This window comes from Mustela erminea, chromosome 6 (assembly GCF_009829155.1).
Source record: "Mustela erminea isolate mMusErm1 chromosome 6, mMusErm1.Pri, whole genome shotgun sequence".
Classification (NCBI taxonomy): domain Eukaryota; kingdom Metazoa; phylum Chordata; class Mammalia; order Carnivora; family Mustelidae; genus Mustela; species Mustela erminea.
In genome coordinates this window covers 76,645,469-76,662,310 of record NC_045619.1, presented here as the reverse complement: position 1 = coordinate 76,662,310, position 16,842 = coordinate 76,645,469, and the positions used below count along the sequence as shown (strand labels likewise).

Below are 16,842 nucleotides of genomic sequence, written 5' to 3'. Positions count from 1 at the left end.
AGAAAAAAACAATGAGAACATTTACTTACCAATTGTAGCATTCACTTCCTTCAAGTCTCAGCCTAAGTGTCATCTCAATGAGGCAAACTCTGACAATTCAAAATTGCCACCCCCATTCTAATATTCCCAATTATCATTATAGTACTATAATTTATTCCAGAGATTGTATCACCTTGTAATACACCATGTTTACCACTTCTGTTTACTGCTTACTGAGTGTCTGCTTCTTCTATATTGTAATCTCCATAAACTCAAGGTTTGTGGCCTGTTTTATTCACTGCAGTATCCCAGGTGTCTGGGTATTAGATCTTAATATCTGCTTGATGCCAAGCAGAGAGAAATGAGGCAGTATTCTGTAGCAGGAAACCTAGGAGCTTTTGAGTCAAACCCAACTAGACTCCTAGACCTACCATCAGAATGGCCTTTGACAATGCCTCTCTTAGACTCAAGAAAGAGGGATCCCTACTCAGAACCACTCAAGTCTCAGTCTGGCCTTCCTCATGCCACGGCTCTCCTCAGAGGGCAAAGAACAAAGGCAGAGAAGTCAACATAATTGGAAGATGTGTTCTTTGAGGTAAACAGAGACTGAGAATAAGTTGTCAAATTGACAACTTGACAAATAAGTTTTGTCGGGAAATTATTCTAAGTGTTCCCTTGCCTCACTCAAACTTCTCAAATGAGGACTTTTAGGAGAATGTTCAAGACTCCTATGACCCAATTTATTCTAATTAACAATCAGATTTTGTACTCTTGGAAGGAAAGAAGCTCTTGGTCTATCATTATAGTAAAACCAAATCAGTCTTATCCATAGTTATGACGAAGTGAAGACAGACTTTGCTGTCTTCATGGGACAACTGACCTGCTGCTTATTCTCAGTCTCTGTTTACCTCAAAGAACACATCTTCCAATTATATTTTATTGTATTTAGGTTGTAGAAAGACACAGATCTAAAATATCACATAAGAATAACATATAAAAGTAATCTTGGGCTATTTTGACTACTATATGCATTAGACCAGATCCAATTAAATCTATATTGATTTAAGCAAAAATCCTTTTCTTAGATTTAAGAAAAATTCCATAAAATGCTCTTGGTTTGCTGTGGCTTATTTTTCATTTTCGTGAATAGAGAAACAAAATAATGGATTATACTTAGTGTTATTCAGTTTTCTGAGGGAATCTGTAATAAAACTAACAGGGCCAGGATCAATTTTAATTAAAGCAGATCTCTAAGAAATTAGTCCAATAATACAAAGTACTTACTTAAGGAAAGTAAATCCTTAAATCTATATTCACATTTCTCTTACAGGTTTAAAAATTTTAGAAAAGCAAGTAACCACAGCAATTTTTTTTTAAGATTTTATTTATTTGACAGACAGAGATCACAAGTGGATGGAGAGGCAGGCAGAGAGAGAGAGAGGAAGGGAAGCAGGCTCCCCGCTGAGCAGAGAGCCCGATGCGGGACTCGATCCCAGGACCCTGAGATCATGACCTGAGCCGAAGGCAGCGGCTTAACCCACTGAGCCACCCAGGCGCCCCCACAGCAATTTTTTATTTGAAATGTCACCACCTTTATAAATGTTGATTAGTTTTTTTTAACTATCTGACCCAGAATATTCAAAAACATACTATAGTATTTTTGCTTATAATAAGGAATATTTCATTTTAAATGTTTTAATGCTAATTCCAGGAGAGATATACCTTTTCTCCAAATAAAAGCACTGTCACTTTATTTTTGTTTAGTATAAAAGTAATTTACCTGATGTGCTTTCAGCAATTTTTCCATCTGAAGAAAAAAGGGAGAATTGCTGTCATTAGTAGCTTATCTGACAGATTTGCCAACAGAAAGTGAATTTTGACTGCAGCTATTTCTTGTTCTTGGGAGGTGTTCCCACAGAGCTGTGCTCATTGAATCCAATATTCAGGCATGAATATGGTAATTATCCTTTGATCATAGTGTATTTATACCTCTCCAGAACACCCCCATAAAAGAAAAAGGCTCCACTGGTCCTCCAAACAGTTTAAAGTACAGCTTAGGTTCAGGAATTAGAACATAGCAAAAAAATAATAAATAAATAATAATAATAATAATAATAATTCTTGGATGACTGAAAAGGTGCAAAGCATTGACTCCTATTCTGCTGGTGAAATGCAGAAGTTTTAGTTAAAAGATTTTTTTAAAAAATACTGGATGAAACTAACCACTTAATTTGAATGAAATGGATACAATTTCTATTGTACCACTAGATACAAAACTAAGTACATGCTTTATACAAATGATTTAAGTGTTATTGTTTATCAAGGTGAATTTTCTTCACATTTAAGTAAATAGCACGATTTGCAAGATTGTCAAATTATAGTAAGTATAGCTGAGTCGAAAACACACTAAGAATGAGAAATTTATAACAAATGACAATTTACATATAAGCACATGTATTGTTATATTTAAAGATATAAACATATTTTATCAAATAAAAAAAAGCATTGGCTTTCCAGAGAACTTTCTTAAGAAATTTGTGAAATGAGGGACGCCTGGGTGGCTCAGTTGGTTAAGCAGCTGCCTTCGGCTCAGGTCATGATCCCAGCGTCCTGGGATCGAGTCCCACATGGGGCTCCTTGCTTGGCAGGGAGCCTGCTTCTCCCTCTGCCTCTGCCTGCCATTCTGTCTGCCTGTGCTCGCTCTCTCCCCCTCTCTCTCTGATAAATAAATTTTAAAAATCTTTAAAAAAAAAAAGAAAAGAAATTTGTGAAATGAAACATTTAACAATGGCAATAGAATTTTGCATAAAATTATATGTTGATTACATAATCAATAATCCTCAAAAAATATTTTGGGTAATATTTTTAGTTTGGTACTTAATGGGTTGCAGATTTTTTTAATGCTTCTCCATACTCTATAATCTTCACAAATTTCCTAAGCCCAAACTGACTGTATTATTCAAATAAAAAGTCAAAGTATATGGTCTGACACTAAGATACACTTTCAGAAATTGGACTGTCCTGAAAAATTCAGGACTTATGGTTGCCAAATCTATTCCAGAAACATAGGCATAAATTAAGTGAAACAGGAAATAGCCAGTTAAAAGACAGAGTTTCCATGTGTTCTGACAAATTGTTTCCAAAACAAAGTTGTATGTAATTACACTTATAAATACATTTACACATATTTAGCCAAAGGCTAAGAAGAAATGGTTTGGAGACACCTAATATAAATGCTTCAAAAGAAAACTAAATGGTAACATTCTCCATATAGGTTAAAAACCTGGAAATTTCTACTTATTTAAAATGTAGTCTGCAGTCAAAAGCCATTCCCAAATCCTCTTACAACAAATAAAGATGTTACAAAACCCATGCAAGAACTTTTCCCATCAGAAAAAATCCCTCAGGGCCCCACTCAGGACACACAAGTCTTACAACAAATACTAGACTGAAAGCAATAAATAAAAATTGGTACCCGGATGCAAAAAAAAAAAAAAAGATATAATAACCCTATCAGGATATAGAGTTAAATATTTAATAGAAATGAAAAGACTGAAAGGAAAATCAAAAGCAGAAACATAGAAAGCATCTTTAGAGTAAGGCTTAACTATCCTACACACAGCATTAGATCCTGAGGGCATCATTGCCTGATATATAATATGATAACTGGCATTCATTTTTGTGTCCCTGAAAAAGATTAGAATATGTTCTCAAGTCCCTCATCTTCTCAGGTAAAAAGATAAGAGTATCTGTGGTTCATTTCAGAAGTTTTACTTTGGAAAGGATTTGGTTATTTTTTATACAGAAAATTCTTGTATGCAGAACAAATCATACCTATAATCCCAAATTATATCATTAATTCAAAACAAGTATGATTTGTCTATTTCATTGAAGCCATTGTTCTCAACATTTCTGAATACAGAACAAAGAGTATAGACCAAATCCTATCTTTGAGGTATTCACAATCATGTGGGATAAATGAGTAAGGAGTCACTGTAGTTTATTCCCAAATCAAGTGTGTATAAAACACATCAATTTTCTGTATTCCATATTGGCAAAGAATGTAAATTGGTTCAGCTATCATAGAAAAATTGTATGCAGTTTTTCAAAAAATAAAAATAGAATTAGCATATGACCTACAAATTCCACTTCTGGGTATATATTCAAAAGCATATGAAATCACTATCTCAAAGAGGTATCTCCACTTCTATGTTCATTCCACCATTATTCACAATAGCCAAGACATGGAAACAACCTAAATGTCCATCAACAGATGAATAGCTAAAGAAGGTGTGGTACATACATGAATGGGATACTATCCAACCATAAGAAAAGAAAATTCTGCCATTTGGGACAACATGGAAGGACCTTGAAGGCATTATGCTACAAGAAATAAATCTAACAGAGAAAGACAAATATTATATAATCTCATTTGTATGTGGAATCTAAAAACATCGAACTCATAGAAACAAAGTAAAATGGTGTTTGCCAGGAGTTCAAGGTTGAGGTAAATGTGGAGACGTTGATTAAAGGGCACAAACTTCTAGTTCTAAGATGAAAATTTCTGGGGAATCTAATGTATAAGCACTGTGACTATAGATAATAATATTGTATTGTATATTTAATAGTTGCTAAGAGAACAGGTCTTAAAAATTCTCACCACACACACATACATACACACAAGTGATTATATACAATGATAGCGGTATTGAATTGTGGTAATCATTTTACAACATAAACATGTATCAAATCATGTCATATAGCTTAAACTTACACAATGTTATATGTCAATTATATCTCAATAAACATGGGGAAAAAATCCCTGTGTTCCAAAAGAAGCAAGCTCAGAATAAGCCTTTGATATCTCAGAGTAAAGATTAATTTCTGGAGTATACAGACCTGATTTTTTTCTGTATAATAGGGCTTCCCCATCTATAAAAAAAGGAAAAAAGCAATAACAATTATGTCATTTTACATTTCTCTATAGCATTTTTTAAAACAATGAAAATAATATTCTGCTTGTTTCCATTCTTTTAAATTTAATTCATGAAAACTACTTTTTATATTTAAAAGTTATGATTTTCAATATTAATTTATTGAGAGCTTTCTTATATAGGTCTAGGTATGCATTTACCTATCAACAAACTCTAAATCAAAGTTTTCAATGTCAACTCATTATTGAAAAAAATATATGGCCAAATAAATTAAATTCACAAAATTTATATTAGTCAGTACTTTATATCTTTTTCATACTATCAAAACCTTTTACATCTGTCAATCTAAAGTATATTTTCCAGTTGAAATTTCAACTACATTTATTTTCCCCTAAACATTTCTGGTTAGTGTATTCACAAACAGTGAATTAGACAAAAGACAAAAACAGGAAAGGAAGGAAGGAAAGAAGAAAGAAAGAGGAGGGAGGGAAAAGGCAACCAATTGTATAGATTTTACCCTACTGAAAAGATATAATAGTAAGGGAAAAAATAATACTTGATTATATGTATCCATTTCATGTCAGATCTATAGTTCATTTTACTAAATCTTTTCCCCACTTAGCCAGGGTATTGTTTTTAATTTTCTTTTCTTTTTTTTTTTTTTGTACAGTTATGGTTGCTTAAACAGCAAAACTTTTTCTTCTAACAGATCAAAATATTTCACAAATTAAGTGTGTGGCTCTGTTTTATTCACCAGCGTGATCATATTTTATTTTTCTTTTCCCCTGCTTTTGGGCCTCTTCTGATATGTTTAGTGTTCATTTTTCTGGGGTCATTATTACCCTTTTAGCATTTTGTTCTCCCATTCATCTATTCTTCTCTGGAAAAAATGACAAAGTGGAAAACTCACCTCAAAAAAAAAAAAAAAGAAGAAGAAGAAGAACAACAACAACAACAACAAGAGGGCATACTGACTGCTAGGGACCTAATCAATACAGACATTAGTAAGATGTTGAACTAGAGTTTAGAATGCTGATTTTAAAGATACTAGCTGCATTGGAAAAAAAGCATAGAAGATACTAGAGAATCCCTTTCTGGAGAAATAAAAGAACAAAAATCTAACAAAGCTGAAATAAGAAAAGCTGTTAATGAGGTGCAATCAAAAACAGAGCTTATTACTGCTAGGATAAGTGAGGCTGAAGAGAGAATTAGTGATATAGAAGACCAAATGATAGAGAATAAAGAAGCTGAGAAAAAGAGATAAACAACTACTGGATCATGAGGGGAGATTCTGAGTAATAAGTGATACCATAGATGAAACAATATTAGAATAATTGGGATCCCAGAAGAAGAAAGAGAGAGAGGGGCAGAAGGTATATTGATATCTTTAGAGCACTAAATGAGAAAAATATGCAGCCAAGAATACTATATCCAACTAGGCGGGCATTGAAAATAGAAGGAGAGATTAAAAAAACTTCTAGGAAACATAAACTAAAATAATTTGCAAACACCAAACCAGCCCTAAAGGAAATATTGAAAGGGGTACTCTAAGCAATGATACAGCCTAAAAGTAATATAGACTGGAAAGGAAGAGAGACAATATACAGTAACAGTCACCCTACAGGCAATAAATTCATATCTTTCATATCTTTCTGAATGTAAATATGATAAATGCCCCCAATCTAAAGACATAGGGATCCAGAATGGGGGGGGGGAGACCCCACTGATATACTATCTGCAAAAGACTACTTTTAGACCCAAAGACACCTCCATATTTAAAGTGAGGGGGTAGAAAACAAATTACCATGCTAATGGACATCGCAAGAAAGCTGGGGAGGAAATCCTTCTATCAGACAAATTAGATTTTAAGCCAAAAACTATAAGAAATGAGGAAAGATACTTTATCATACTTAAAGGGTCTGTCCTACAAGAAGCTCTAACAATTTTAAATTTCTATGCCCCTAACATGGGAGTAGTCAATTATATAAACCAATTAATAACAAAATCAAAGAAACACATTGACAATAATACAATAATAGTAGGAGACTTTAACAGTCTCTTGCTGAGACCTGATTTATTCCTGGGCTACAAGGGTGGTTCAACATCTGTAAACCAACCAGTGTGATACAATACATTAATAAAAGAAAGAAGAAGAACCATATGATCCTCTCAATAGATGCAGAAAAAGCCTTTGACAAAGTACAGCATCCTTTCTTGATCAAAACTCTTCACAATGTAGGGATAAAGTGTATATATCTCAACATCATAAAAGCCATCTATGAAAAACCCACAGCAAATATCATTCTCGATGGGGAAAAAGTGAGAGTTTTTCCCCAAAGGTCAGGAACACAGCAGGGATGTTCAGTATCACCACTGCTATTCAACATAGTAATAGAAGTCCTAGCCTCAACAATCAGACAACAAAAAGAAATAAAAAGGCATCTGAATTGGCAAACAAGAGGTCAAACTCTCACTGTTTGCAGAGGATATAACAGTTTGTGTGGAAAACCCAGAAGACTTCACCCCAAAACTGCTAGAACTCATACAGGAATTCAGTAAAGTGTCAGGATATAAAATCAATGCACAGAAATCAGTTGCATTTCTATACACCAACAACAAGACAAAAGAAAAAGAAATTGAGGAGTTGATCCCATTTATAATTACATCCAAAACCATAAGATACCTAGGAATAAATCTAACCAAAGAAAACTATAAGGTTCTCATGAAAGAAACTGAGGAAGACACAAAGAAATAGAAAAACGTTCCATGCTCATGGATTGGAAGAACAGATATTGCGAAAATGTCCATGCTACCTAAAGCAATCTACACTTTTAAAGTAATCCCTATCAAAACACCATCAGCTTTTTTCAAAGAAATGGAACAAATAATCCTAAAATTTATATGTAACCAGAAAAGACCGAATAGCCAGAGGAACACTGAAAAAGAAAACCAAAGTTGGTGGCATCACAATTCCAGACTTCAATCTCTATTACAAAGCTGTAATCAGTCACAAAAAGAGACACATAGATCAATGGAACAGATTAGAGAACCCAGAAATGGATCCTCAACTCTATGATCAACTAAGTGACAAAGCAGGAAAGAATGTCCAATGGAAAAAAGACAGTCTCTTCAACAGTGTTGGGAAAATTGGACAGACACATGCAGAAGAATGAAATTGGACCATTTCCTTATGCCACACACAAAAATAGCCTCAAAATGGATGAAAGACTTCAATGTGAGACAGGAATCCATCAAAATCCTTGAGGAGAACACAGGCAGCAACCTCTGTGACATCAGCTGCAGTAACTTCTTCCTAGAAACATCCCCAAAGTCAAGGGAAACAAGGGCAAAAGTGAACTGTTGGGACTTCATCAAGATCGAAAGCTTTTGTACAACAAAGGAAACAGTCAAAAAAACCAAAAGACAACTGACAGAATGGGAGAAGATATTTGCAAATGACATATCAGATAAAGGGCTAGTATCCAAAAGCTATGAAGAACTTATCAAATTCAACATCCAAAGAACAAATAATCCAATCAAGAAATGGGAAGAAGACATGAACAGACATTTTTGCAAAGAAGACATTGAGATGGCCAACAGACACACAAAGAAGTGCTCCACATCACTTGGCATCAGGGAAATACAAATCAAAACCACAATGAGATACCACCTCACACCAGTCAGAATGGCTAAAATTAACAAGGCAGGAAATGACAGATGCTGGCGAGGATGTGGAGGAAGGGGAACCCTCCTACACTCTTGGTGGGAATGCAAGCTGGTGCAACCACTCTGGAAAAGAGTATGGAGGTTCTTCATAAAGTTGAAAATAGAGCTACCCTATGACCTAGCAATTGCACTGCTGGATATTTACCCTAAGGATACAAATGTGGTGATCCAAAGGGGCATATGTACCCCAATGTTTATAGCAGCAATGTCCACAATAGCCAAACTATGGAAAGAGCCTACATATCCATCAACAGATGAATGGATAAAGAAGATGTGGTATAGATATATACAATGGAATACTACACAGCCATCAAAAAAAGAAATCTTGCCATTTGCAAGGACATGAATGCAACTAGAGGGTATCGTGCTAAGTGAAATAAGTCAAGCAGAGAAAGACAGTTATCATATGATCTCACTGATATCAGAAATTTGAGAAACAAGACAGAGGATCATATGGGAAGCAAGGGGAAAATGAAACAAGATGAAACCAGAGAGGGAGACAAACCATAAGAGACACTTAATCTCAGGAAACAAACTGAGGATTGCTGGAGAAGAGGGGGACTAGGTGGGATGGGGTGACTGGGTGATGGGCATTGGGGAGGATATGTGCTTTGATGAGTGCTGTGAATTGTGTAAGCATGATGATTCACAGACCTGTACCCCTAAAACAAATAATGGATTACATGTTAATAAAAATTAATTAATTAATTAAAAAGGTTATGAAAGTCACTATTACTTGAAGTAATCATTTTCTAATGGTCTATCAGATGATTTCTCAGGTAATTGGATTAAGGATAGATGTCTTTTCTCTTAATCACAATAAATAATCATAGTATACCACATTCTGTCTTTTCATAAAAAAGTAAAATGTACTGTACTCCCAAATTTAGAAGATAGATTTTTAATTTAGGATATAGAATGAGTCTCTTCCCTTTTGCTGACCTTTCCCCTTATATGTAGACATTATTGTTTTTCTGCCCCTGTTCAGAAATAGAACTAAGTAATACATTTGTTTTTAAGGTTTGTTCTTATTTTGCTCAATTATTAATTAACAAAATTAATGATTTCTTACCTTTCAATTAATTTTCAAAATTAACTAACTGACTTCATGAATTATTCAGGAAAGTTGTTAGCTTAAGAACTGTTTTCTCGGATGAAGAGGCGCGACTTTGGGAGATCCTGAGCATGTGGGCGCTGGCAGTGTGCCTAGAGATGCCCCACAGAGGAGAGGAGTCTGAGTCCGAAGTTAACCGTGGCCAAACTGTGTATACCAACTTACACCACAGTGTCTGGAAATACTACATTAATGATATTTAGATGATTGTACCTGTATTTATTTATTTAGATTTTTCCTTGGAGGGAGACAAGATGGCAAGGAAGTAGGAGGAGGCGCCCTTTCAACCTGTACCCTAAATTGAGCTGATTACCTTCCAAAGAACTCCGATCACCCACGAAATCAGCCTGAGATCAGAATTATATACGTCTGGATCTCTACAGGAGTAGAAGACACCAGTGGGCAGTGTTTCTGTGTTTTTGTGTTTGTCCTGATAGTATATAAATCTTACACTTGGGGTTCTTTTTGGTGAGGTTCTTCCTTTATTTGCATATATATAATTTTTTTCTCTTGTCATATACTTTTCTCAGTGTTTTTGTTTGTATACTTCATAAATCTTACCTTGGGGCCCATTTGGGCCGAACCTCCTCTTTTATCTTCCCTTTCTTTCCTATCTCTCTCTCTCTCTCTCTTTTTTTCTTTTTCTTTTATTTTTTCTCTTGTTTGGGTGGGGAATCCTGATTGTTCAGACGTGTGCCAGGGTACAATTTGACTGCACCATGGTCGATATATCTAGCTACATCCGTTCAGCCACCTCTCACCACAATGACTAGGAGGAGGAATGCCCAACAGAAGAAAAATACAGAGGATGGGCCTTCTGCAACAGAGCTAACGGCTATCAACATAGACAATATGTTGGAAATAGAATTCAGGCTAACAATTATCCAGGCAATAGCTAGATTGGAGAAAGCCATGGATGACCAAACGGAATTGATTAGGACTGAACTGAAAGCGACCAGAGATAATGTTCACAATGTTAGGACAGAGCTAAAAGCTAAATGCTCTCAATGAGTTCCAATCTAATCTAAATTCTCTCAAAGCTAGGGTAACTGAGACAGAAGATAGAATTAGTGATCTGGAGGAAAAACAGAGAGAAAGGATCAGGAGGAAGACTGAAAAACAGCTTAGAAGACACAAAAACAGAATCAGGGAAATAAATGATGCCATTAAACGTTCCAACATCAGAATTATTGGAATCCCTGAAGGGGAAGAGAAAGAAAGAAGTCTAGAAGATATAGTGGAACAATTTCTTCATGAAAATTTTCCCAATCTTGCAAATGGAATCAGCGTTCATGTACTAGAGGCTGAACGGTCTCCACCCAAGATTATAGATTCCAGAAAAACATCAAGGCACCTGATAGTCAAATTGAGGAATCATAATTGTAGATATAATCTCTTGAAAGCCGCTAGGACAAAGAGGCTCCTTACTTACAGAGGAAAGTCCATCAGAATAACGTCAGACCTGTCCACAGAGACCTGGCAAGCCAGAAAGGGCTGGCAAGATATATTCAGGGCACTAAATGAGAAGAACATGCAGCCAAGAATACTTTATCCAGCAAGACTGACATTAAAAATGGATGGAGAGATAAAGAGTTTCCAAGACCAGCAAGGCTTAAAAGACTATGCGACCACCAAGCTGACACAGCAGGAAATATTAAGGGGGGGTTCTATAAAAGAGGAAAAATCCTAAGAATACCATTGAACAGAAATATAGAGACAATCTACAGAAAGAAAGACTTCAAAGGTAACATAATGTCAATAAAAACATATCTATCAACAATCACCCTCAATGTGAAAGGCCTAAATGCGCCCATAAAATGGCATAGGGTTGCAGATTGGATAAAACAACAGGACCCATCCATATGTTGTCTACAAGAGACCCATTTTGAACCTAAAGATACACCCAGACTGAAAGTGAAGGGATGGAGAAGCATCTTTCATGCCAATGGGCCTCAAAAGAAGGCCGGGGTAGCGATTCTCATATCAGATAAATTAGATTTTAAACTAAAGACTGTAGTCAGAGATACAGAAGGACACTACATCATTCTTAAAGGAACTATCCACCAAGATGATCTAACAATTGTAAATATCTATGCCCCCAATATGGGAGCAGCCAATTACATTTAAAAAAACTATTAATCAAGATAAAGAGTCATATTGATATGAATACATTAATAGTAGGAGATCTTAACACGCCTCTCTCAGAAATAGACAGACCATTGAAGCAGAAAATCAATAAAGAAACAAGAGCATTGAATGACACATTGGACCAGATGGACCTCATAGATATATACAGAACATTCCACCTTAAAACAACAGAATACGCATTCTTCTCAAGTGCATATGGAACCTTATCAAGAATAGACCACATACTGGGTCACAAATCAGGACTCAACCGATACCAAAAGACTGAGATTATTCCCTGCACATTCTCAGATCACAATGCTTTGAAACTGGAGCTCAATCACAAGGAAAAGTTTGGAAAGGACTCAAACCCCTAGAAGCTAAAGACCACCTTGCTTAAGAATGTTTGGATCGAGCGCCTGGGTGGCTCAGTGGGTTAGGCCGCTGCCTTCGGCTCAGGTCATGATCTCAGGGTCCTGGGATCGAGTCCTGCATCGGGCTCTCTGCTCGGCAGGGAGCCTGCTTCCCTCTCTCTCTCTCTCTGCCTGCCTCTCCGTCTACTTGTGATTTCTCTCTGTCAAATAAATAAATAAAATCTTTAAAAAAAAAAAAAAAAAAAGAATGTTTGGATCAACCAGGAGATCAAAGAAGAACTGAAACAACTCATGGAAACCAATGAGAATCAAGACACTTCATTCCAAAACCTATAGGATATAGCAAAGGCGGTCCTAAGGGGGAAATACATAGCCATCCAAGCCTCCCTCAAAAAAAATTTAAAAATCCAGAATACACCAGCTGTCTCTACACCTTAAAGAACTGGAGAATCAACAACAAATCAAACCAACTCCACACATAAGAAGGGAAATAATCAAGATTAGAGCTGAGATCAATGAGGTAAAAACCAGAGACACAGTAGAACGTATCAATGAACCTAGAAGCTGGTTTTTTCAAAGAATCAATAAGATCAATAAACCATTGGCCACACTAATCTAAAAGAAAAGAGAGAAAGCCCAAATTAATAAAATTATGAATAAAAAGGGAGAAATCACAGCTAACACCAAGGAAGTAGAAATAATCATCAGAAGTTATTATCAACAGTTATATGCCAATAAGCTAAGCAACCTAGATGAAATGGATGCATTCCTGGAAAACTATAAACTCCCAAAATTGAACCAGGAAGAAATTGACAACCTGAATAGACCGATATCTAGTTAATGAGATTGAAGCAGTGATCAAAAACCTCCCAAAAAACAAGAGCCCAGGACCTTAGGGATTTCCTGGGGAATTCTACCAAACTTGCAAAGAAGAAATAACACCTATTCTCCTAAAGCTGTTTCAAAAAATTGAAGCAGAAGGAAAATTTCCAGACTCTTTCTATGAAGCCAGCGTTACCTTGGTCCCCAAACCAGGCACAGACTCTACCAAAAAGGAGAATTTCAGACCAATATCACTGATGAATATGGATGCTAAGATTCTCAAAAAGATCCTAGCAAACAGGATCCAACAGCACATTAAAAAGATTATCCACCATGACCAGGGGGGATTCATTTCTGGGCTACAAGGATGGTTCAACATTTGCAAATCAATCAATGTGATAGAACAAATTAACAAGAGAAGAGAGAAGAACCAGATGGTCCTCTCAATTGATGAAGAAAAAGCATTTGACAAAATCCAGCATCCATTCCTGATTAAAACGCTTCAAAGTATAGGGATAGAGGGAACATTCCTGAACTTTCTAAAATCTATCTTTGAAAGACCCACAGCAAATATCATCCTCAATGGGAAAAAGCTTGCAGCCTTCCCGTTGAGATCAGGAACATGACAAGGATGCCCACTCTCACCACTCTTGTTCAACATAGTATTAGAAGTCGTAGCAACAGCAATCAGACAACAAAGAGAAATAAAAGGTATCCAAATTGGCAATGAAGAAGTAAACTCTCTCTCTTCGCAGATGACACGATTCTTTATATGGAAAACCCGAAAGACTCCACCCCCAAACTTCTAGAACTTATACAACAATTTAGCAACGTGGCAGGATACAAAGTCAATGTACAGAAATCAGTGGCTTTCTTATACACTAACAATGAAAATACAGAAAGGGAAATTAGAGAATCGATTCCATTTACTATAGCACCAAGAACCATAAGATACCTGGGAATAAACCTAACCAAAGAGGTAAAGGATCTGTACTCGAGGAACTACAGAACACTCATGAAAGAAATAGAAGAAGACACAAAAATATAGAAGACCATTCCATGCTCTTGGATCGGAAGAATAAACATTGTTAAGATGTCTATACCGCCTAGAGCAATCTATACGTTTAATGCCATTCTGATCAAAATTCCACCAGTATTTTTCAAAGAGCTGGAGCAAATAATCCAAAAATTTGTATGGAATCAGAAGAGACCCTGAATCGTTAAGGAAACGTTGAAAAACAAAAATAAAACTGGGGGCATCACGTTACCTGATTTCAAGCTTTACTACAAAGCTGTGATCACCAAGACAGCATGGTACTGGCATAAAAACAGACACATAGACCAGTGGAACAGAGTAGAGAGCCCAGAAATAGACCCTCAACTCTATGGTCAAATAATCTTCAACAAAACAGGAGAAAATATACAGTGGAAAAAAGACAGTCTTCAATAAATGGTGCTGGGAAAACTGGACAGCTATATGTAGAAGAATGAAACTCTACCCTTCTCTTACACTGTACACAAAGATAAACTCAAAATGGATAAAAGACCTTAATGTGAGACAGAAATCCATCAGAGTCCTAGAGGAGAATATAGGCAGTAACCTCTTCGATATCAGCCACAGCAACTTCTTTCAAGATATATCTCCAAAGGCAAAGGAAACAAAAGCGAAAATGAACTTTTGGGACTTCATCAAAATCAAAAGCTTCTGCACAGCAAAGGAAATAGTCAACAAAACAAAGAGGCAACCCACGGAATGGGAGAAGATATTTGCAAATGACAGTACAGACAAAAGGTAATATCCAGGATCTATAAAGAACTCCTCAAACTCAGCATACACAAAACAGACAGTCATATCAAAAAATGGGCAGAAGATATGAACAGACACTTCTCCAATGAAGACATATAAATGGCTATCAGACTCGTGAAAAAATGTTCATCATCACTAGCCATCAGGGAGATTCAAATTAAAACCACATTGAGATACCACCTTACACCACTTAGAATGGCCAAAATTAGCAAGACAGGAAACAACATGTGTTGGAAGGGATGTGGAGAAAGGGGAACCCTCTTCCACTGTTGGTGGGAATGCAAGTTGGTGCAGCCTCTTTGGAGAACAGTGTGGAGATTCCTCAAGAAATTAAACATAGAGCTTCCCTATGACCCTGCAATTGCACTCCTGGGTATTTACCCCAAAGATACAGATGTAGTGAAAAGAAGAGCCATCTGTACCCCAATGTTTGTAGCAGCAATGGCCACAGTCGCCAAACTATGGAAAGAACCAAGATGCCCTTCAACAGATGAATGGATAAGGAAGATGTGGTCCATATACACTATGGAGTATTATGCCTCCATCAGAAAGGATGAATACCCAACTTTTGTAGCAACATGGACGGCACTGGAAGAGATTATGCTGAGTGAAATAAATCAAGCAGAGAGAGTCAATTATCATATGGTTTCACTTATTTGTGGAGCATAACAAATAATATGGAAGACAAGGGGAGATGGAGAGGAGAAAGGAGTTGAGGGAAATTGGAAGGGGAGGTGAACCATGAGAGACTATGGACTCTGAAAAATAATCCGAGGGTTTTGAAGGGGCAGGGGGTGGGAGGTTGGGGGAACCAGGTAGTGGGTATTGGAGAGGGCACGGATTGCATGGAGCACTGGGTGTGGTGCAAAAAACAATGAATACTGGTACGCTGAATAGAAATTTTTTTTAAAAATGGTATTTCAAAAAAAAAGAACTGTTTTCTCATACTATATCAAGAACAATATAACAATTAAAAAAATGTTTTCTCTACAAAAAAAAATTGTGATAAACCAGTCTTTTAATTGGTGATACTTTCATGATTTGTGAAAATTTCAATTACAAGTGTGGGTCTTTAATATAAATGCAGTTTTAAGTTCAAGATAGGGTCATTAAAAGATAAACTGTGATAAAAATAGACAGCAAAAATAACACATCTTGAGTAACCTGTTCATTAATATTTCCTTAAGATAGGTTTATTAAAGCTGAATAGGATGAAAACCTAGTTTTCTTAGAATCCCAGTATCCTTACTTATTAACCTACTGAGATACAGGAAAGTTTTCTGATGGAGAAAAAAGTTTGAAGTAGAGAAACTAAGCAGTTAAGCAAGCATATACACATGTTTACCAAATTTGAAATGATTCTTTAAATTAGTACCTTACCTTTGCAGAAGATGCAAAGGACCACAACCAAATACAAAAAGATCAGCTTCATGGTGGTGATTTGGGACCTAGAAATGGGGACCAGTCATCATGAGAACCAGATCCGTGAGGGACCCTCTTACAGAAGTTTTTATACCTACTCTTACCACAGTTTCTCATAATGAGCTAGGTGTGGTGATGATAGAGCAAGATAAATATTATAGTATGCCAAAGATGAAATTTGTTTCAAGTCAATTTAGTGTTTTATTCATGCCATCTTCTACCTTGGATCAAGTCCAGCTCACACCAAACCCAAAGCATACCTTCTTGCCACCCTGTGCAAACAGGAAAGGCAGGAAATAAAAGCCCCAGGATTAAAAACCAAATATGCCAATAATATACATTTGTCTGTACCCTATTAATCATTGCAAAAGTCTTAATACCTCAGGAAACTCAAATAGTGTGATTAAATATTGATTAAATATTGTAATATTGTCTATCCCTTAACAACAAAATGTACTTTAAACATTAACCTACCTTGAAACAAAGAACTCTTTTCTTATCAATATATTAAAGGGTATTTCCTTATGAAAGCATGTAATT

At 36.0% G+C, this 16,842-nt stretch overlaps 1 protein-coding gene across 2 annotated transcripts in view; it reads right to left on the bottom strand.

Annotated features, from left to right (window-relative positions):
• Positions 1–16,369, bottom strand: part of MUC19 (mucin 19, oligomeric) — a 301,846-nt gene extending 285,477 nt beyond the window's left edge. For both annotated transcript variants that reach the window (XM_032347804.1, XM_032347806.1), the window contains exons 1-3: positions 16,261–16,369; positions 4,879–4,911; positions 1,760–1,786 (exon numbers count right to left, since the gene is read on the bottom strand). In XM_032347804.1, coding sequence (XP_032203695.1) covers positions 1,760–1,786; positions 4,879–4,911; positions 16,261–16,312 — 112 coding nt within the window. In that variant the 5' untranslated portion in view covers positions 16,313–16,369. The remainder of the gene's footprint in view (positions 1–1,759; positions 1,787–4,878; positions 4,912–16,260) is intronic.
• Positions 16,370–16,842: the final 473 nt, after the last annotated feature.